The sequence below is a fragment of the Rana temporaria genome (genome assembly GCF_905171775.1).
Source record: "Rana temporaria chromosome 9 unlocalized genomic scaffold, aRanTem1.1 chr9f, whole genome shotgun sequence".
In the NCBI taxonomy this organism is placed as follows: domain Eukaryota; kingdom Metazoa; phylum Chordata; class Amphibia; order Anura; family Ranidae; genus Rana; species Rana temporaria.
This window is the reverse complement of record NW_024404482.1, coordinates 657,811-682,451: the sequence shown is the minus strand read 5'-3', so window position 1 is coordinate 682,451 and position 24,641 is coordinate 657,811. Positions and strand designations below refer to the sequence as shown.

The window sequence follows — 24,641 nt, the reverse complement described above, 5'->3', positions numbered from 1 at the left end:
TGACGTTAAACCCACTTCCTCTGAGCCCAGCCAGTGACTGGACAGTGAAAGGAGAAGCAGCACAGTGACAGTCATGTGACTCTGCTCTCCTGATACTGAGACTGTACACCTGTGCACGCCCCTGATACCGAGACTGTACACCTGTGCACGCCCCTGATACCGAGACCGTACACCTGTGCACGCCCCTGATACCGAGACCGTACACTAATGCACGCCCCTGATACTGAGACTGTACACCTGTGCACGCCCCTCATACTGAGACTGTACACCTGTGCACGCCCCTCATACTGAGACTGTACACCTGTGCATGCCCCATTACTGAGACTGTACACCTGTGCACGCTCCTGATACCGAGACTGTACACCTGTGCACGCCCCTGATACTGAGACTGTACACCTGTGCACGCCCCTGATACTGAGACTGTACACCTGTGCACGCCCCTGATACTGAGACTGTACACCTGTGCACGCCCCTGATACCGAGACTGTACACCTGTGCACGCCCCTGATACCGAGACTGTACACCTGTGCACGCCCCTGATACTGAGACTGTACACCTGTGCACGCTCCTGATACTGAGACTGTACACCTGTGCACACCCCTGATACTGAGACTGTACACCTGTGCACGCTCCTGATACTGAGACTGTACACCTGTGCACGCCCCTGATACCGAGACTGTACACCTGTGCACGCCCCTGATACTGAGACTGTACACCTGTGCACGCTCCTGATACTGAGACTGTACACCTGTGTACGCCCCTGATACTGAGACTGTACACCTGTGCACGCCCCTGATACTGAGACTGTACACCTGTGCACGCCCCTGATACTGAGACTGTACACCTGTGCACGCTCCTGATACTGAGACTGTACACCTGTGCACGCTCCTGATACTGAGACTGTACACCTGTGCACGCCCCTGATACTGAGACTGTACACCTGTGCACGATCCTGATACTGAGACTGTACACCTGTGCACGCCCCTGATACTGAGACCATACACCTGTGCACGCTCCTGATACTGAGACTGTACACCTGTGCACGCCCCTGATACTGAGACCATACACCTGTGCACGCTCCTGATACTGAGACTGTACACCTGTGCACGCCCCTGATACTGAGACTGTACACCTGTGCACGCCCCTGATACTGAGACTGTACACCTGTGCACGCCCCTGATACTGAGACTGTACACCTGTGCACGCCCCTGATACTGAGACTGTACACCTGTGCACGCCCCTGATACCGAGACTGTACACCTGAGCACGCCCCTGATACTGAGACCGTACACCTGTGCATGCTCCTGATACTGAGACTGTACACCTGTGCACGCTCCTGATACTGAGACCGTACACTTGTGCACGCCCCTGATACAGAGACTGTACACCTGTGCACGCCCCTGATATTGAGACTGTACACCTGTGCACGCCCCTGATACCGACACTACACCTGTGCACGCTCCTGATACTGAGACTGTACACCTGTGCACGCTCCTGATACTGAGACCGTACACTTGTGCACGCCCCTGATACCGAGACTGTACACCTGTGCACGCCCCTGATATTGAGACTGTACACCTGTGCATGCCCCTGATACTGAGACTGTACACCTGTGCACGCTCCTGATACTGAGACTGTACACCTGTGCACGCCCCTGATACCGAGACTGTACACCTGAGCACGCCCCTGACACTGAGACTGTACACCTGTGCACGCCCCTGATATTGAGACTGTACACCTGTGCATGCCCCTGATACTGAGACTGTACACCTGTGCACGCCCCTGATACCGACACTACACCTGTGCACGCTCCTGATACTGAGACTGTACACCTGTGCACGCCCCTGATACTGAGACTGTACACCTGTGCACGCCCCTGATACTGAGACTGTACACCTGTGCACGCCCCTGATACTGAGACTGTACACCTGTGCACGCCCCTGATACTGAGACCGTACACCTGTGCATGCTCCTGATACTGAGACTGTACACCTGTGCACGCTCCTGATACTGAGACTGTACACCTGTGCACGCCCCTGATACCGAGACTGTACACCTGTGCACGCTCCTGATACTGAGACCGTACACCTGTGCACGCTCCTGATACTGAGACTGTACACTTGTGCACGCCCCTGATACCGAGACTGTACACCTGTGCACGCCCCTGATATTGAGACTGTACACCTGTGCACGCCCCTGATATTGAGACTGTACACCTGTGCACGCTCCTGATACTGAGACTGTACACCTGTGCACGCCCCTGATACTGAGACCGTACACCTGTGCATGCTCCTGATACTGAGACTGTACACCTGTGCACGCCCCTGATATTGAGACTGTACACCTGTGCACGCCCCTGATACCGAGACTGTACACCTGTGCACGCCCCTGATACTGAGACTATACACCTGTGCACGCCCCTGATACCGACACTACACCTGTGCACGCCCCTGATACTGAGACTGTACACCTGTGCACGCCCCTGATACTGAGACTGTACACCTGTGCACGATCCTGATACCGAGACTGTACACCTGTGCACGCTCCTGATACCGAGATGGTACACCTGTGCACGCCCCTGATACTGAGACTGTACACCTGTGCACACCCCTGATACTGAGACTGTACACCTGTGCACGCCCCTGATACTGAGACTGTACACCTGTGCACGCCCCTGATACTGAGACTGTACACCTGTGCACGCCCCTGATACTGAGACTGTACACCTGTGCACGCCCCATTACTGAGACCATACACCTGTGCACGCCCCTGATACCGAGACTGTACACCTGTGCACACCCCTGATACTGAGACCTGTACACCTGTGCACACCCCTGATACTGAGACTGTACACCTGTGCACGCCCCTGATACTGAGACCATACACCTGTGCACGCCCCTGATACCGAGACTGTACACCTGTGCACACCCCTGATACTGAGACCTGTACACCTGTGCACACCCCTGATACTGAGACTGTACACCTGTGCACGCCCCTGATACTGAGACTGTACACCTGTGCACGCCCCTGATACTGAGACTGTACACCTGTGCACGCCCCTGATACCGAGACTGTACACCTGTGCACGCTCCTGATACTGAGACCGTACACTTGTGCACGCTCCTGATACCGAGACTGTACACCTGTGCACACCCCTGATACTGAGACCTGTACACCTGTGCACACCCCTGATACTGAGACTGTACACCTGTGCACGCCCCTGATACTGAGACTGTACACCTGTGCACGCCCCTGATACTGAGACTGTACACTTGTGCACGCCCCTGATACCGAGACTGTACACCTGTGCACGCCCCTGATATTGAGACTGTACACCTGTGCACGCCCCTGATACTAAGACCGTACACCTGTGCACGCCCCTGATACTGAGACTGTACACCTGTGCACGCCCCTGATATTGAGACTGTACACCTGTGCACGCTCCTGATACTGAGACTGTACACCTGTGCACGCCCCTGATACTGAGACCGTACACCTGTGCATGCTCCTGATACTGAGACTGTACACCTGTGCACGCCCCTGATATTGAGACTGTACACCTGTGCACGCCCCTGATACCGAGACTGTACACCTGTGCACGCCCCTGATACTGAGACTATACACCTGTGCACGCCCCTGATACCGACACTACACCTGTGCACGCCCCTGATACTGAGACTGTACACCTGTGCACGCCCCTGATACTGAGACTGTACACCTGTGCACGATCCTGATACCGAGACTGTACACCTGTGCACGCTCCTGATACCGAGATGGTACACCTGTGCACGCCCCTGATACTGAGACTGTACACCTGTGCACACCCCTGATACTGAGACTGTACACCTGTGCACGCCCCTGATACTGAGACTGTACACCTGTGCACGCCCCTGATACTGAGACTGTACACCTGTGCACGCCCCTGATACTGAGACTGTACACCTGTGCACGCCCCATTACTGAGACCATACACCTGTGCACGCCCCTGATACCGAGACTGTACACCTGTGCACACCCCTGATACTGAGACCTGTACACCTGTGCACACCCCTGATACTGAGACTGTACACCTGTGCACGCCCCTGATACTGAGACCATACACCTGTGCACGCCCCTGATACCGAGACTGTACACCTGTGCACACCCCTGATACTGAGACCTGTACACCTGTGCACACCCCTGATACTGAGACTGTACACCTGTGCACGCCCCTGATACTGAGACTGTACACCTGTGCACGCCCCTGATACTGAGACTGTACACCTGTGCACGCCCCTGATACTGAGACCATACACCTGTGCACGCTCCTGATACTGAGACTGTACACCTGTGCACGCCCCTGATACTGATACCATACACCTGTGCACGCTCCTGATACTGAGACTGTACACCTGTGCACGCCCCTGATACTAAGATCGTGCACCTGTGCACGCCCCTGATACTGAGACTGTACACCTGTGCACGCCCCTGATACTGAGACTGTACACCTGTGCACGCCCCTGATACCGAGACTGTACACCTGTGCACGCCCCTGATACTGAGACTGTACACCTGTGCACGCCCCTGATACTGAGACTGTACACCTGTGCACGCCCCTGATACTGAGACTGTACACCTGTGCACGCCCCTGATACTGAGACTGTACACCTGTGCACGCCCCTGATACTGAGACTGTGCACGCCTCTGATACTGAGACTGTAAACCTGTGCACACCCCTGATATCGAGACTGTACACCTGTGCACGCCCCTGATACCGAGACTGTACACCTGTGCACGCCCCTGATACCGAGACTGTACACCTGTGCATGCCCCTGATACCGAGACTGTACACCTGTGCACGCCCCTGATACCGAAACTGTACACCTGTGCACGCTCATGATACCGACACTGTACACCTGTGCACGCCCCTGATACCGAGATTGTACACCTGTGCACGCCCCTGATACCGAAACTGTACACCTGTGCATGCTCATGATACCGACACTGTACACCTGTGCACGCCCCTGATACCGAAACTGTACACCTGTGCACGCTCATGATACCGACACTGTACACCTGTGCACGCCCCTGATACTGAGACTGTACACCTGTGCACGCTCCTGATACTGAGACTGTACACCTGTGCACGCCCCTGATACTGAGACTGTACACCCGTGCATGCCCCTGATACCGAGACTGTACACCTGTGCACGCCCCTGATACTGAGACTGTACACCTGTGCACGCCCCTGATACCGACACTACACCTGTGCACGCTCCTGATACTGAGACTGTACACCTGTGCACGCCCCTGATACTGAGACTGTACACCTGTGCACGCCCCGTTACTGAGACTGTACACCTGTGCATGCCCCTGATACTGAGACTGTACACCTGTGCATGCCCCTGATACTGAGACTGTACACCTGTGCATGCCCCTGATACTGAGACTGTACACCTGTGCACGCCCCTGATACCGAGACTGTACACCTGTGCACGCCCCGTTACTGAGACTGTACACCTGTGCACGCCCCTGATACCGAGACTGTACACCTGTGCACGCCCCTGATACTAAAACTGTACACCTGTGCACGCCCCGTTACTGAGACTGTACATCTGTGCACGCCCCTGATACTGAGACTGTACACCTGTGCACGCCCCTGATACCGAGACTGTACACCTGTGCACGCCCCTGATACCGAGACTGTACACCTGTGCACGCCCCTGATACTGAGACTGTACACCTGTGCACGCCCCTGATACTGAGACTGTACACCTGTGCACGCCCCTGATACTGAGACTGTACACCTGTGCACGCCCCTGATACTGAGACTGTACACCTGTGCACGCCCCTGATACTGAGACTGTACACCTGTGCGCGCCCCTGATACTGAGACTGTACACCTGTGCACACCCCTGATATCGAGACTGTACACCTGTGCACGCCCCTGATACCGAGACTGTACACCTGTGCACGCCCCTGATACCGAGACTGTACACCTGTGCACGCCCCTGATACCGAGACTGTACACCTGTGCACGCCCCTGATACCGAAACTGTACACCTGTGCACGCTCATGATACCGACACTGTACACCTGTGCACGCCCCTGATACCGAGACTGTACACCTGTGCACGCCCCTGATACCGAAACTGTACACCTGTGCACGCCCCTGATACTGAGACTGTACACCTGTGCACGCTCCTGATACTGAGACTGTACACCTGTGCACGCCCCTGATACTGAGACTGTACACCCGTGCATGCCCCTGATACTGAGACCGTACACCTGTGCACGCCCCTGATACTGAGACTGTACACCTGTGCACGCCCCTGATACTGAGACTGTACACCTGTGCATGCCCCTGATACTGAGACTGTACACCTGTGCACGCCCCTGATACTGAGACTGTACACCTGTGCACGCCCCTGATACTGAGACTGTACACCTGTGCACGCCCCTGATACTGAGACTGTACACCTGTGCACGCCCTAATACTGACACTGTACACCTGTGCACGCCCCTGATACCGAGACTGTACACCTGTGCACGCCCCTGATACTGAGACTGTACACCTGTGCACGCCCCTGATACTGAGACTGTACACCTGTGCACACCCCTGATACTGAGACTGTACACCTGTGCACGCTCCTGATACTGAGACTGTACACCTGTGCACGCCCCTGATACTGAGACTGTACACCTGTGCACGCTCCTGATACTGAGACTGTACACCTGTGCACACCCCTGATACTGAGACTGTACACCTGTGCACGCTCCTGATACTGAGACTGTACACCTGTGCACGCCCCTGATACTGAGACTGTACACCTGTGCACGCCCCTGATACTGAGACCGTACACCTGTGCACACCCCTGATACTGAGACTGTACACCTGTGCATGCTCCTGATACTGAGACTGTACACCTGTGCACGCCCCTGATATTGAGACTGTACACCTGTGCACGCCCCTGATACCGAGACTGTACACCTGTGCACGCCCCTGATACTGAGACTGTACACCTGTGCACACCCCTGATACTAAGACCGTACACCTGTGCACACCCCTGATACTGAGACAGTGCACCTGTGCACGCCCCTGATACTGAGACTGTACACCTGTGCACGCCCCTGATACTGAGACTGTACACCTGTGCACGCTCCTGATACTAAGACTGTACACCTGTGCACGCTCCTGATACTGAGACCGTACACCTGTGCGTGCCCCTGATACTGAGACTGTACACCTGTGCACGCCCCTGATACTGAGACTGTACACCTGTGCACACCCCTGATACTGAGACTGTACACCTGTGCGTGCCCCTGATACTGAGACTGTACACCTGTGCACGCTCCTGATACTGAGACTGTACACCTGTGCACACCCCTGATACTGAGACTGTACACCTGTGCACGCCCCTGATACTGAGACTGTACACCTGTGCACGCCCCTGATACTGAGACTGTACACCTGTGCACGCCCCTGATACTGAGACTGTACACCTGTGCACGCCCCTGATACTGAGACTGTACACCTGTGCACGCCCTAATACTGACACTGTACACCTGTGTTCGCCCCTGATACCGAGACTGTACACCTGTGCACGCCCCTGATACTGAGACTGTACACCTGTGCACGCCCCTGATACTGAGACTGTACACCTGTGCACACCCCTGATACTGAGACTGTACACCTGTGCACGCTCCTGATACTGAGACTGTACACCTGTGCACGCCCCTGATACTGAGACTGTACACCTGTGCACGCCCCTGATACTGAGACCGTACACCTGTGCACGCCCCTGATACTGAGACTGTACACCTGTGCACGCTCCTGATACTGAGACTGTACACCTGTGCACGCCCCTGATACTGAGACTGTACACCTGTGCACGCTCCTGATACTGAGACTGTACACCTGTGCACGCCCCTGATACTGAGACTGTACACCTGTGCACGCCCCTGATACTGAGACCGTACACCTGTGCATGCTCCTGATACTGAGACTGTACACCTGTGCACGCCCCTGATATTGAGACTGTACACCTGTGCACGCCCCTGATACCGAGACTGTACACCTGTGCACGCCCCTGATACTGAGACCGTACACCTGTGCACACCCCTGATACTGAGACAGTGCACCTGTGCACGCCCCTGATACTGAGACTGTACACCTGTGCACGCCCCTGATACTGAGACTGTACACCTGTGCACGCTCCTGATACTAAGACTGTACACCTGTGCACGCTCCTGATACTGAGACCGTACACCTGTGCGTGCCCCTGATACTGAGACTGTACACCTGTGCACGCCCCTGATACTGAGACTGTACACCTGTGCACACCCCTGATACTGAGACTGTACACCTGTGCACGCCCCTGATACTGAGACTGTACACCTGTGCACACCCCTGATACTAAGACTGTACACCTGTGCACGCTCCTGATACTGAGACCGTACACCTGTGCGTGCCCCTGATACTGAGACTGTACACCTGTGCACACCCCTGATACTGAGACTGTACACCTGTGCACGCCCCTGATACTGAGACTGTACACCTGTGCACACCCCTGATACTGAGACTGTACACCTGTGCATGCTCCTGATACTGAGACTGTACACCTGTGCACGCCCCTAATACTGAGACTGTACACCTGTGCACGCCCCTGATACTGAGACCATACACCTGTGCACGCTCCTGATATTGAGAAAATAACAATATTTATTACTTTTTTCTATAATAAATATCCCCCAAAAAATATATGAAAAATAAAAATGTCCTCGGTTTAGGACGATACGTATTCTTCTACATATTTTTGGTAAAATAAATCGCAATAAGCGTTTATTGATTGGTTTGCGCAAAAGTTATAGCGTCTACAAAATAAGGGATCGTTTTATGGCATTTTTATTAATATTTTTTTTTTACTAGTAATGGCGGCGATCAGCGATTTTTATCGTGACTGCGACATTATGGCGGACACATCGGACACTTTTGACATTTTGGGACCATTGTCATTTATACAGCGAACAGTGCTATCGAAATGCACTGATTACTGTAAAAAATGAAACTGGCAGGGAAGGGGTTAACCTGTAGGGGGCACTGAAGGAGTTAAGTGTGTTCTAGGGAGTGCTTCCAACTGTTAGGGGGCGTGGCTTGCCGTGACACGTCACTGATCACTATTCCCGATGACAGGGAACATTCGATCAGTGACATGTCACTAGGAAGAACCTAGTTCTTCAGCTCCGTGACACGATCGCGGGACACGAGGCACGGTCAAGGAGCTCGCGGCAGGGTCGCGAGCACGCTGCCGGCGGCGCGCGCAACCACACACGGCAATTTAAAGGGGACGTATATATACGTCCATTTGCGCAGCCATGCCATTCTGCCAACATATAAAGTCGTGCGGCAGTCGGCAAGCGGTTAAGGGAATCCCCCCAAGGCCCTAACTAGTGGTGTCCTCAAGCATCACCCCCGCTTCCCTGCTGGGTCCCTGGCTTGGCACTTCAGATACCTTCAAGCTTCACCGACAACTTCCCTGCTGGGTCCCTGGCTTGGCACTTCAGATACCCTCAAGCTTCACCGACAAATTCCCTGCTGGGTCCCTGGCTTGGCACTTCAGATACCTTTAAGCTTCACCGACAACTTCCCTGCTGGGTCCCTGGCTTGGCACTTCAGATACCTTTAAGCTTCACCGACAACTTCCCTGCTGGGTCCCTGGCTTGGCACTTCAGATACCTTCAAGCTTCATTGACAACTTCCCTGCTGGGTCCCTGGCTTGGCACTTCAGATACCTTCACCGACAACTTCCCTGCTGAGTCCCTGGCTTGGCACTTCAGATACCTTCAAGCTTCGCCGACAACTTCCCTGCTGGGTCCCTGGCTTGGCACTTCAGATACCTTCAAGCTTTACCGACAACTTCCCTGCTGGGTCCCTGGCTTGGCACTTCAGATACCTTCAAGCTTCACTGACAACTTCCCTGCTGGGTCCCTGGCTTGGCACTTCAGATACCTTCAAGCTTCACTGACAACTTCCTTGCTGGGTCCCTGGCTTGGCACTTCAGATACCCTCAAGCTTCACTGACAACTTCCCTGCTGGGTCCCTGGCTTGGCACTTCAGATACCTTCAAGCTTCGCCGACAACTTCCCTGCTTGGTCCCTGGCTTGGCACTTCAGATACCTTCAAGCTTCACCGACAACTTCCCTGCTGGGTCCCTGGCTTGGCACTTCAGATACCTTCAAGCTTCACCGACAACTTCCCTGCTGGGTCCCTGGCTTGGCACTTCAGATACCTTCAAGCTTCACCGACAACTTCCCTGCTGGGTCCCTGGCTTGGCACTTCAGATACCTTCAAGCTTCACCGACAACTTCCCTGCTGGGTCCCTGGCTTGGCACTTCAGATACCTTCAAGCTTCACCGACAACTTCCCTGCTGGGTCCCTGGCTTGGCACTTCAGATACCTTCAAGCTTCACCGACAACTTCCCTGCTGGGTCCCTGGCTTGGCACTTCAGATACCTTCAAGCTTCACCGACAACTTCCCTGCTGGGTCCCTGGCTTGGCACTTCAGATACCTTCAAGCTTCACCGACAACTTCCCTGCTGGGTCCCTGGCTTGGCACTTCAGATACCCTCAAGCTTCACTGACAACTTCCCTGCTGGGTCCCTGGCTTGGCACTTCAGATACCTTCAAGCTTAACCGACAACTTCCCTGCTGGGTCCCTGGCTTGGCACTTCAGATACCTTCAAGCTTCACCGACAACTTCCCTGCTGGGTCCCTGGCTTGGCACTTCAGATACCTTCAAGCTTCACCGACAACTTCCCTGCTGGTTCCCTGGCTTGGCACTTCAGATACCTTCAAGCTTCACCGACAACTTCCCTGCTGGGTCCCTGGCTTGGCAGTGGCACTTCAGATACCCTCAAGCTTCATCGACAACTTCCCTGCTGGGTCCCTGGCTTGGCAGTGGCACTTCAGATACCTTCAAGCTTCACCGACAACTTCCCTGCTGGGTCCCTGGCTTGGCAGTGGCACTTCAGATACCTTCAAGCTTCACCGACAACTTCCCTGCTGGGTCCCTGGCTTGGCACTTCAGATACCTTCAAGCTTCACCGACAACTTCCCTGCTCGGTCCCTGGCTTGACACACAAGTGTCACCTCCGCTGGTCGGGTCCCTGACTTGATCACCACCTGAAGTTTCCCGATTCTCCACTGTGCCCGTTTGGTGAGAATGCTGCTCCAGTACTTGCTTCAGTTACTCCCTGTGGTCCCCGGTAATAAGGTGGTTGGTTCCTTTGTTAGCAACATCTTCCCCTCTACCTCCGACCACGACACGTTCTCCCGCCGGTAGGACCGTCACTTCTGGTTGGACTGCAAGCCGCAATCCCAACCCTGCGCTGCTCTCTCTTGCTTCTGGATCGGCCCTTACATCCTGATACCCCTGGGATAGGTCCAATCTCCGGCCTAGCACCCACGGGGCGTACGACACACGTCCACCCAGACAGCCGTCCAGGTGGCACAGAACCCCGATCACCTGATCTATATAGGTTCTCCCAGGAGGCCAAGGGACTCAAGAAAACCCCTGCCCATTGGCTGAGATACCCCCATATCAAGGGCGGATCCAGAGTCTAGTCTCGGGAGGGGCACTGCCAGAAAATAAGGTGTTGCTTACAGAACTTAATTAGGTGTCCGCTGCAATGTTGCAGTACCGCTAAAAAATCAATGATCGCCGCCATTACTAGTAAAAAATATTTAAATATAAATGCCATAAATCTATCTCATAGTTTGTAGACGATTGTCAGGGACTGCAGACATGGTACAAGGGATGGTCAGAGACTGCAGACATAGTACAGGAGATGGTCAGAGACTGCAGACATGGTACAAGGGATGGTCAGAGACTGCAGACATGGTACAAGAGATGGTCAGAGACTGCAGACATAGTACAAGAGATGGTCAGAGACTGCAGACATGGTACAAGGGATGGTCAGAGACTGCAGACATGGTACAAGAGATGGTCAGAGACTGGAGACATGGTACAAGGGATTGTCAGGGACTGCAGACATGGTACAAGGGATGGTCAGAGACTGCAGACATGGTACAAGAGATGGTCAGAGACGGCAGACATGGTACAAGAGATGGTCAGAGACTGCAGACATGGTACAAGAGATGGTCAGAGACTGCAGACATGGTACAAGAGATGGTCAGAGACTGCAGACATGGTACAAGAGATGGTCAGAGACTGCAGACATAGTACAAGGGATGGTCAGAGACTGCAGACATAGTACAGGAGATGGTCAGAGACTGCAGACATGGTACAAGAGATGGTCAGAGACTGCAGACATGGTACAAGAGATGGTCAGAGACTGCAGACATGGTACAAGGGATGGTCAGAGACTGCAGACATAGTATAGGAGATGGTCAGAGACTGCAGACATGGTACAAGAGATGGTCAGAGACTGCAGACATGGTACAAGAGATCAGTGCCCATCATTGCAGCCTCACTGTACATATGAATGCAGCCCCACTTTTGTAAATAAATTCAGTCCCACTTTTGTAAATAAATTCAGTCCCACTTTTGTATATAAATTCAGTCCCACTTTTGTATATAAATGCAGCCCCACTTTTGTATATTAATGCAGTCCCACTTTTGTATATAAATTCAGTCCCACTTTTTTATATGAATGCAGCGCCACTTTTGTATATGAATGCAGCCCCACTTTTGTATATAAATGCAGTCCCACTTTTGTATATTAATGCAGTCCCACTTTTGTATATAAATGCAGCCCCACTTTTGTCTATGAATGCAGTCCCACTTTTGTCTATGAATGCAGCCCCACTTTTGTCTATGAATGCAGCCCCACTTTTGTATATCAATGCAGCCCCACTTTTGTATATTAATGCAGTCCCACTTTTGTATATAAATTCAGTCCCACTTTTTTATATGAATGCAGCGCCACTTTTGTATATGAATGCAGCCCCACTTTTGTATATAAATGCAGCCCCACTTTTGTATATGAATGCAGCCCCGCTGTATATATAAATGCAGCCCCACTTTTGTATATGAATGAAGTCCCACTTTTGTATATGAATGCAGTCCCACTTTTGTATATAAATGCAGCCCCACTTTTGTATATAAATGCAGTCCCACTTTTGTATATTAATGCAGTCCCACTTTTGTATATAAATGCAGCCCCACTTTTGTCTATGAATGCAGTCCCACTTTTGTCTATGAATGCAGTCCCACTTTTGTCTATGAATGCAGCCCCACTTTTGTCTATGAATGCAGTCCCACTTTTGTCTATGAATGGTGTCCCACTTTTGTCTATGAATGCAGTCCCACTTTTGTATATAAATGCAGCCCCACTTTGTATATTAATGCAGCCCCACTTTGTATATTAATGCAGCCCCCCTTTTGTTTAATAATGCAGCCCCACTTTTGTCTATGAATGCAGTCCCACTTTGTCTATGAATGCAGCCCCACTTTTGTATATGAATGCAGCCCCACTTTTGTATATCAATGCAGCCCCACTTTTGTATGTGAATGCAGCCCCACTTTTGTATATCAATGCAGCCCCACTTTTGTATATCAATGCAGCCCCACTTTTGTATATTAATGCAGTCCCACTTTTGTATATAAATTCAGTCCCACTTTTTTATATGAATGCAGCGCCACTTTTGTATATGAATGCAGCCCCACTTTTGTATATAAATGCAGCCCCACTTTTGTATATGAATGCAGCCCCTCTGTATATATAAATGCAGCCCCACTTTTGTATATGAATGAAGTCCCACTTTTGTATATGAATGCAGTCCCACTTTTGTATATAAATGCAGCCCCACTTTTGTATATAAATGCAGCCCCACTTTTGTATATGAATGAAGTCCCACTTTTGTATATGAATGCAGTCCCACTTTTGTATATAAATGCAGCCCCACTTTTGTATATAAATGCAGTCCCACTTTTGTATATTAATGCAGTCCCACTTTTGTATATAAATGCAGCCCCTCTTTTGTCTATGAATGCAGTCCCACTTTTGTCTATGAATGCAGTCCCACTTTTGTCTATGAATGCAGCCCCACTTTTGTCTATGAATGCAGTCCCACTTTTGTCTATGAATGCAGTCCCACTTTTGTCTATGAATGCAGTCCCACTTTTGTATATAAATGCAGCCCCACTTTGTATATTAATGCAGCCCCACTTTGTATATTAATGCAGCCCCCCTTTTGTTTAATAATGCAGCCCCACTTTTGTCTATGAATGCAGCCCCACTTTGTCTATGAATGCAGCCCCACTTTTGTATATGAATGCAGCCCCACTTTTGTATATCAATGCAGCCCCACTTTTGTATGTGAATGCAGCCCCACTTTTGTATATGAATGCAGCCCCAGTTTTGTATATAAATGCAGCCCCACTTTTGTATATAAATGCAGCCCCACTGTATATATAAATACAGCCCCACTTTTGTATATGAATGCAGTCCCACTTTTGTATATGAATGCAGCCCCACTTTTGTATATGAATGCAGTCCCACTTTTGTATATAAATGCAGCCCCACTTTTGTCTATGAATGCAGTCCCACTTTTGTCTATGAATGCAGTCCCACTTTTGTCTATGAATGCAGTCCCACTTTTGTCTATAAATGCAGTCCCACTTTTGTATATTAATGCAGCCCCACTTTGTATATTAATGCAGCCCCCCTTTTGTTTAATAATGCAGCCCCACTTTTGTCTATGAATGCAGCCCCACTTTTGTCTATGAATGCAGTCCCACTTTGTCTATTAATACAGTCCCACTTTTGTCAATGAATGCAGTCCCACTTTTGTATATGAATTCAGTCCCACTTTTGTCTATGAATGCAGTCCCACGTTTGTATATTAATGCAGCCCCCACTTTGTATATTAATGCAGCCCCACTTGTATATTAATGCAGCCCCACTTTTGTTTATTAATGCAGCCCCACTTTTGTTTATTAATGCAGCCCCACTTTTGTTAATTAATGCAGCCCCACTTTTGTCTATGAATGCAGTCCCACTTTTGTCTATGAATGCAGCCCCACTTTTGTCTATGAATGCAGTCCCACGTTTGTATATGAATGCAGCCCCACTTGTATATTAATGCAGCCCCACTTTTGTTTATTAATGCAGCCCCACTTTTGTTAATTAATGCAGCCCCACTTTTGTCTATGAATGCAGCCCCACTTTTGTCTATGAATGCAGTCCCACTTTTGTCTATGAATGCAGTCCCACTTTTGTATATTAATGCAGCCCCCACTTTGTATATTAATGCAGCCCCACTTTGTATATGAATACAGACCCACTTTGTATATTAATGCAGCCCCACTTTTGTATATTAATGCAGTCCCACTTTGTCTATGAATGCAGTCCCACTTTGTCTATGAATGCAGTCCCACTTTGTCTATGAATGCAGTCCCACTTTTGTCTATGAATGCAGTTCCACTTTTGTATATGAATTCAGTCCCACTTTTGTCTATGAACGCAGTCCCACTTTTGTCTATGAATGCAGTCCCACTTTTGTATATTAATGCAGCCCCACTTTGTATATGAATGCAGCCCCACTTTTGTATATTAATGCAGCCCCACTTGTATATTAATGCAGCCCCACTTTGTATATTAATGCAGCCCCACTTTGTATATTAATGCAGCCCCACATTGTATATGAATGCAGCCCCACTTTGTCTATGAATGCAGTCCCACATTTGTATATTAATGCAGCCCCACTTTGTATATGAATGCAGCCCCATTTTGTATATGAATGCAGTCCCACATTTGTATATTAATGCAGCCCCACTTTGTATATGAATGCAGCCCCACTTTGTCTATGAATGAAGCCCCACTTTTGTATATGAATGCAGTCCCACTTTTGTCTATGAATGAAGCCCCACTGTGCATGGCACTCACCATGGCATTGCCTCGATCACACACAGCAGGTATCTCCTCTCCCGACGTGTGTCATGAAACAAACAGGAGCTGTAGGTCTGTGTTCGGCAGGGCAGTGTGCTCTAGCAAGGTCCCCCCCTAGACGGGCTTGTGTGATAGACAAAACACTGATTCAATCAGTGTTCCATCTCCATCTACTATTACATGAGCAGGTCTAGCACAGGCAGCACAGCCAAACACAGATCCAGCTCTCACACACAGCGAGAGATGCCCGGTGTCATACACGCAGGAGAGAGGGGGAGCGCTGCAGTCAGCTACAGCTCAAAGCAGCCTCAGGACAGGCAGCCTACCAGCCCTGGTGATGAGAGAGAGAGAGAGAGAGTGAGAGACTCTGCAGCTGCAGGCACTGCAAAGCAGTTTTAAAAAAAATCTATAAAAAAAATAAAAATTGCCCTGTTGTCCCCCCCCGGATCCTCCGTTGCCCCATATACTCATAATTTGACCTTGGGTTGCCCTTCTCATGTCTAGTACCACCAAGTACCCGGCTACCTGATGGTAGAAGAGAAAAGTGCAACAAAGCCAAACGTGGAGAGGAATCAATAGATCTCCATCAATCAACTGCAGGAATTCTATGAGGATCTCTCTGACAACCCCCCCCCCCCCCTGGAAGATCTGCGCGGTGTAAAGATCACCCTCAGCTGCGGCGCCTGTACCGGGGAAATCCCCTTCAACAGCTTTGTTTGCTCTGAGCTTCCTGTGTGCCTCTCTGATCACATCAAAGACTCTGAGAGAGAACATTCATATAACAGAGAGACTCTGAGCTCATCGGCTTCCATGGGGCAGTACCAACAGCCAATCACCAGGCCTGAACACGATAGAGGGGGGGTGAGGAATCCTTTGTAAGCTCTGACACCTTCCAACGTGGATGCCAGGCCTGCTTTCCAAATAAACCTGAGCCCATCAGAGTCCCCCCTTACATCAAAGTCATCATAGGAGCCCCCTTACATTGGAGTCCACCCTACCCTTACATGAGATTCCCCATCAAATTCCCCTCACATGGGAGTCCCCATCCAAGACACTTATATGAGAGTCCCCATCAGAGACACTTATATGAGAGTCCCCATCAGAGACCCTTACATGAGAGTCCCCATCAGAGACCCTTACATGCGAGTCCCCATCAGAGACCCTTACATGAGAGTCCCCATCAGAGACCCTTACATGAGATTCCCCATCAGAGACCCTTACATGAGATTCCCCATCAGAGACCCTTACATGAGATTCCCCATCAGAGACCCTTACATGAGATTCCCCATCAGAGACTCTTACATGAGAGTCCCCATCAGAGACCCTTACATGAGATTCCCCATCCAAGACCCTTACATGAGAGTCCCCATCCAAGACCCTTACATGAGAGTCCCCATCAGAGACCCTTACATGAGATTCCCCATCCAAGACCCTTACATGAGAGTCCCCATCAGAGACCCTTACATGAGAGTCCCCATTAGAGACCCTTACATGAGAGTCCCCATCAGAGACCCTTACATGAGAGTCCCCATCAGAGAACCTTATATGAGAGTCCCCCATTAAAGTCCCCTTACATAGGAGTCCCCATCAGAGATCCTTACATGATAGTCCCCATCAGAGACCCTTACATGAGAGTCCCCATCAAAGTCTCTTTACATGAGAGTCCCCATTAAAGTCCCTGTACACGAGAGTCCCCATCAGAGACCCTTACATGAGAGTCCCCATCCAAGACCCTTACATGAGAGTCCCCATCCAAGACCCTTACATGAGAGTCCCCATCCAAGACCCTTACATGAGAGTCCCCATCCAAGACCCTTACATGAGAGTCCCCATCCAAGACACTTACATGAGAGTCCCCATCAGAGACCCTTACATGAGAGTCCCCATTAGAGACCCTTACATGAGAGTCCCCATCCAAGACCCTTACATGAGAGTCCCCATCAGAGAACCTTATATGAGAGTCCCCCATTAAAGTCCCCTTACATGAGAGTCCCCCATTAAAGTCCCCTTACATGAGAGTCCCCCATTAAAGTCCCCTTACATGAGAGTCCCCATCAGAGACACTTACATGAGAGTCCCCATCAGAGACACTTACATGAGAGTCCCCATCAGAGACCCTTACATGAGAGTCCCCATCAGAGACCCTTACATGAGAGTCCCCATCAGAGACCCTTACATGAGAGTCCCCATCAGAGACCCTTACATGAGATTCCCCATCAGAGAACCTTACATGAGAGTCCCCATCAGAGACCCTTACATGAGAGTCCCCATCAGAGACCCTTACATGAGAGTCCCCATCAGAGACCCTTACATGAGAGTCCCCATCAGAGACACTTACATGAGAGTCCCCATCAGAGACACTTACATGAGAGTCCCCATCAGAGACCCATACATGAGAGTCCCTATCAGAGACCCTTTACATGAGAGTCCCCATCAGAGACACTTACATGAGAGTCCCCATCAAATTCCTCTTACATAGGAGTCCCCATCAGAGACACTTACATGATAGTCCCCATCAGAGACTCTTACATGAGATTCCCCCATCAGAGACCCTTACATGAGAGTCCCCATCAGAGACCCTTACATGAGAGTCCCCATCAGAGAACCTTATATGAGAGTCCCCATCAGAGACCCTTACATTGGAGTCCGCCCTACCCTTACATGAGATTCCCCATCAAATTCCTCTTACATAGGAGTCCCCATCAGAGACACTTACATGAGAGTCCCCATCAGAGACCCTTACATGAGAGTCCCCATCAGAGACCCTTACATGAGAGTCCCCATCCAAGACCCTTACATGAGAGTCCCCATCCAAGACCCTTACATGAGAGTCCCCATCAGAGACCCTTACATGAGAGTCCCCATCAGAGACCCTTACATGAGAGTCCCCATCAAACGCCCCCTTACATAAGAGTCCTCATAGAAGCCCCCTTACATTGGCGTCCTCCTTACCCTTACATAATAGTCCCCCATCAAAGCCAATTTACATGAGAGTCCCCATCAGAGACCCTTACATGAGAGTCCCCATTGAAGTCCCCCTTACATCAGAGTCCTCATAGAAGCCTCCTTACTTTGGAGTCCTTCTTACCCTTATATGAGAGTCCCCATCAGAGACCCTTACATGAGTGTCCCTATCAAACTCCCCCTTACATAAGAGTCCTCATAGAAGCCCCCTTACATTGGCGTCCACCTTACCCTTAAATGAGAGTCCCCATCAAAGCCCCTTTACATGAGAGTCCACATCAGAGACCCTTACATGAGAGTCCCCATTGAAGTCCCCCTTACATCAGAGTCCCCATAAGAGCCCCCTTACATTGGAGTCCTCCTTACCCTTATATGAGAGTCCCCATCAAAGTCCCCCTTACATCAGAGAAGAAAGCTGTCTTTGGCTGAAACGCGTTGACACCCTATGCGTGTTATCCATTGAATAAAGCCTATGACTGCCGAGCATTCAGCGTGGTGCTGGCTTTTTCTTTGGGAAAGAGCCAGCAAACCCTTCACCCCCCAGTCCACTAAGAGTACGAGGAGCCTTGTGTATGTGTCAGGGCTGGTCGGAGAAGGGATGAACGATGCGTTCACTTCTTACCTGTCCTAGAAGTAAGCAGAACTCAGGTCCGTATGACCGCAGGAGGGGCGTCCAGCACCGGCCCAACCCACAATTTGTATACATGGGCTTCAGTGGCCTTTGTGCAGCTACACAGTGCGCCCCTGGGACAGACCGTGAGGGAGAATCTTCTCAGCAGGAACCTAGACCACAGAAAAGACCTGACAGAGCTTCTAAACCTTCCCTACACCACCTAAAACAGAAATAGATCAATACCAGAACTGGACATACTATTCTACATGAGGTCTAACTAAAGATCCATATAAAGGAATCAGGACCTCCTTCCTCCTGATGAAGACCCCTCTAGTGATATAAAGATCTATATAGAGGAATCAGGACCTCCTTCCTCCTGATGAAGACCCCTCTAGTGATATACAGATCTATATAGAGGAATCAGGACCTCCTGATGAAGACCCCTCTAGTGATATAAAGATCTATATAGAGGAATCATGACCTCCTTCCTCCTGATGAAGACCCCTCTAGTGATATAAAGATCTATATAGAGGAATCAGGATCTCCTTCCTCCTGATGCAGACCCCTCTAGTGATATAAAGATCTATATAGAGGAATCGGGACCTCCTTCCTCCTGATGAAGACCCTTCTAGTGATATAAAGATCTATATAGAGGAATCAGGACCTCCTTCCTCCTGATGAAGACCCCTCTAGTGATATAAAGATCTATATAGAGGAATCGGGACCTCCTTCCCCCTGATGAAGACCCCTCTAGTGATATAAAGATCTATATAGAGGAATCAGGACCTCCTGATGAAGACCCCTCTAGTGATATAAAGATCTATATAGAGGAATCATGACCTCCTTCCTCCTGATGAAGACCCCTCTAGTGATATAAAGATCTATATAGAGGAATCAGGACCTCCTTCCTCCTGATGAAGACCCCTCTAGTGATATAAAGATCTATATAGAGGAATCGGGACCTCCTTCCTCCTGATGAAGACCCCTCTAGTGATATAAAGATCTATATAGAGGAATCAGGACCTCCTTCCCCCTGATGAAGACCCCTCTAGTGATATAAAGATCTATATAGAGGAATCAGGACCTCCTGATGAAGACCCCTCTAGTGATATAAAGATCTATATAGAGGAATCAGGACCTCCTTCCTCCTGATGAAGACCCCTCTAGTGATATAAAGATCTATATAGAGGAATCAGGACCTCCTTCCCCCTGATGAAGACCCCTCTAGTGATATAAAGATCTATATAGAGGAATCGGGACCTCCTTCCACCTGATGAAGACCCCTCTAGTGATATGAAGATCTATATAGAGGAATCGGGACCCCCTTCCTCCTGATGAAGACCGCTCTAGTGATATAAATATCTATATAGAGGAATCAGGACCTCCTTCCTCCTGATGAAGACCCCTCTAGTGATATAAAGATCTATATAGAGGAATCAGGACGTCCTTCCTCCTGATGAAGACCCCTCTAGTGATATAAAGATCTATATAGAGGAATCAGGACCTCCTTCCTCCTGATGAAGACCCCTCTAGTGATATGAAGATCTATATAGAGGAATCAGGACCTCCTTCCTCCTGATGAAGACCCCTCTAGTGATATGAAGATCTATATAGAGGAATCAGGACCTCCTGATGAAGATCCCTCTAGTGATATGAAGATCTATATAGAGGAATCAGGACCTCCTTCCTCCTGATGAAGACCCCTCTAGTGATATAAAGATCTATATAGAGGAATCGGGACCTCCTTCCCCCTGATGAAGACCCCTCTAGTGATATAAAGATCTATATAGAGGAATCAGGACCTCCTGATGAAGACCCCTCTAGTGATATAAAGATCTATATAGAGGAATCATGACCTCCTTCCTCCTGATGAAGACCCCTCTAGTGATATAAAGATCTATATAGAGGAATCAGGACCTCCTTCCTCCTGATGAAGACCCCTCTAGTGATATAAAGATCTATATAGAGGAATCGGGACCCCCTTCCTCCTGATGAAGACCGCTCTAGTGATATAAAGATCTATATAGAGGAATCAGGACCTCCTTCCTCCTGATGAAGACCCCTCTAGTGATATAAAGATCTATATAGAGGAATCAGGACGTCCTTCCTCCTGATGAAGACCCCTCTAGTGATATAAAGATCTATATAGAGGAATCAGGACCTCCTTCCTCCTGATGAAGACCCCTCTAGTGATATGAAGATCTATATAGAGGAATCAGGACCTCCTTCCTCCTGATGAAGACCCCTCTAGTGATATGAAGATCTATATAGAGGAATCAGGACCTCCTGATGAAGATCCCTCTAGTGATATGAAGATCTATATAGAGGAATCAGGACCTCCTGATGAAGACCCCTCTAGTGATATAATGATCTATATAGAAGAATCAGGACCTCCTTCCTCCTGATGAAGACCCCTCTAGTGATATAAAGATCTATATAGAGGAATCAGGACCTCCTTCCTCCTGATGAAGACCCCTCTAGTGATATAAAGATCTATATAGAGGAATCAGGACCTCCTGATGAAGACCCCTCTAGTGATATAATGATCTATATAGAAGAATCAGGACCTCCTTCCTCCTGATGAAGACCCCTCTAGTGATATGAAGATCTATATAGAGGAATCAGGACCTCCTTCCTCCTGATGAAGACCCCTCTAGTGATATGAAGATCTATATAGAGGAATCAGGACCTCCTTCCTCCTGATGAAGACCCCTCTAGTGATATGAAGATCTATATAGAGGAATCAGGACCTCCTGATGAAGATCCCTCTAGTGATATGAAGATCTATATAGAGGAATCAGGACCTCCTTCCTCCTGATGAAGACCCCTCTAGTGATATAAAGATCTATATAGAGGAATCGGGACCTCCTTCCCCCTGATGAAGACCCCTCTAGTGATATAAAGATCTATATAGAGGAATCAGGACCTCCTGATGAAGACCCCTCTAGTGATATAAAGATCTATATAGAGGAATCATGACCTCCTTCCTCCTGATGAAGACCCCTCTAGTGATATAAAGATCTATATAGAGGAATCAGGACCTCCTTCCTCCTGATGAAGACCCCTCTAGTGATATAAAGATCTATATAGAGGAATCGGGACCCCCTTCCTCCTGATGAAGACCGCTCTAGTGATATAAAGATCTATATAGAGGAATCAGGACCTCCTTCCTCCTGATGAAGACCCCTCTAGTGATATAAAGATCTATATAGAGGAATCAGGACGTCCTTCCTCCTGATGAAGACCCCTCTAGTGATATAAAGATCTATATAGAGGAATCAGGACCTCCTTCCTCCTGATGAAGACCCCTCTAGTGATATGAAGATCTATATAGAGGAATCAGGACCTCCTTCCTCCTGATGAAGACCCCTCTAGTGATATGAAGATCTATATAGAGGAATCAGGACCTCCTGATGAAGATCCCTCTAGTGATATGAAGATCTATATAGAGGAATCAGGACCTCCTGATGAAGACCCCTCTAGTGATATAATGATCTATATAGAAGAATCAGGACCTCCTTCCTCCTGATGAAGACCCCTCTAGTGATATAAAGATCTATATAGAGGAATCAGGACCTCCTTCCTCCTGATGAAGACCCCTCTAGTGATATAAAGATCTATATAGAGGAATCAGGACCTCCTGATGAAGACCCCTCTAGTGATATAAAGATCTATATGGAGGAATCAGGACCTCCTTCCTCCTGATGAAGACCCCTCTAGTGATATGAAGATCTATATAGAGGAATCGGGACCTCCTTCCCCCTGATGAAGACCCCTCTAGTGATATGAAGATCTATATAGAGGAATCAGGACCTCCTTCCTCCTGATGAAGACCCCTCTAGTGATATAAAGATCTATATAGAGGAATCAGGACCTCCTGATGAAGACCCCTCTAGTGATATAAAGATCTATATAGAAGAATCAGGACCTCCTTCCTCCTGATGAAGACCCCTCTAGTGATATGAAGATCTATATAGAGGAATCAGGACCTCCTTCCTCCTGATGAAGACCCCTCTAGTGATATGAAGATCTATATAGAGGAATCAGGATTATTATGTTGCATTGAGATACATTGAATCTTCCAGCAATTCTAAATCATCTTCCATATAACAAACCCCCCCAGAATTCCTTGAAGAACATCTAAGTATGAGGAATGAGTTGATTACCTGAACTCGGCTCTGTACGGTGATGGTGCCCGTGGGGTGAATTGATAATAATCATATAGTAATTAGTAGCTCTTTATATAGTTTTGACCCTCAGCCTGGCAGGGGGGGAGGGGGACGTGGAATCCAATTAGCCCGACCAATCCTGTGAGGCAGAAGCAAGTGGCAACATTGACTTATGGATGTATTTCTGAAGGAGCTTAGTTAGGAGGCTTCAGGGGATTACGGGGTGGGGATGGGAAGAACGCGACTTAACCTTTGGATCTAGAGGTGAATGTCTCAGCATTCATCTATCAAAGATCAGGCTAGATCACAGGAAGCCTGCCCGAGATTAGCAGATCTGGGTGTTGTGTAAAAGAACAACAACATTGACAGATACCAGCCTGCCAACCCATATTGCCACATCATATACCCACAAATCTATATTTGATGTAGCACCCTGGGGTTTAGGCAGGGGGAGGATGTAGCACCCTGGGGTTTAGGCAGGGGGAGGATGTAGCACCCTGGGGTTTAGGCAGGGGGAGGATGTAGCACCCTGGGGTTTAGGCAGGGGGAGGATGTAGCACCCTGGTGTTTAGGCAGGGGGAGGATGTAGCACCCTGGTGTTTAGGCAGGGGGAGGATGTAGCACCCTGGGGTTTAGGCAGGGGGAGGATGTAGCACCCTGGGGTTTAGGCAGGGGGAGGATGTAGCACCCTGGGGTTTAGGCAGGGGGAGGATGTAGCACCCTGGTGTTTAGGCAGGGGGAGGATGTAGCACCCTGGGGTTTAGGCAGGGGGAGGATGTAGCACCCTGGGGTTTAGGCAGGGGGAGGATGTAGCACCCTGGTGTTTAGGCAGGGGGAGGATGTAGCACCCTGGGGTTTAGGCAGGGGGAGGATGTAGCACCCTGGGGTTTAGGCAGGGGGAGGATGTAGCACTCTGGGGTTTAGGCAGGGGGAGGATGTAGCACTCTGGGGTTTAGGCAGGGGGAGGATGTAGCACCCTGTGGTTTAGGCAGGGGGAGGATGTAG

At 49.7% G+C, this 24,641-nt stretch overlaps 1 protein-coding gene across 2 annotated transcripts in view; it reads right to left on the bottom strand.

Moving 5' to 3' along the window:
* Positions 1–23,691, bottom strand: part of ARR3 (arrestin 3) — a gene marked incomplete at its 3' end in the record, with an annotated part of 57,429 nt that extends 33,738 nt beyond the window's left edge. Inside the window, 1 exon segment of one of the 2 annotated variants that reach the window (XM_040334449.1) lies at positions 23,634–23,691. Coding sequence is in view for 1 of the 2 variants with exons in the window: in XM_040334448.1 (XP_040190382.1) it covers positions 19,477–19,560 (84 nt within the window). 2 annotated transcript variants of the gene reach the window in all.
* Positions 23,692–24,641: the final 950 nt, after the last annotated feature.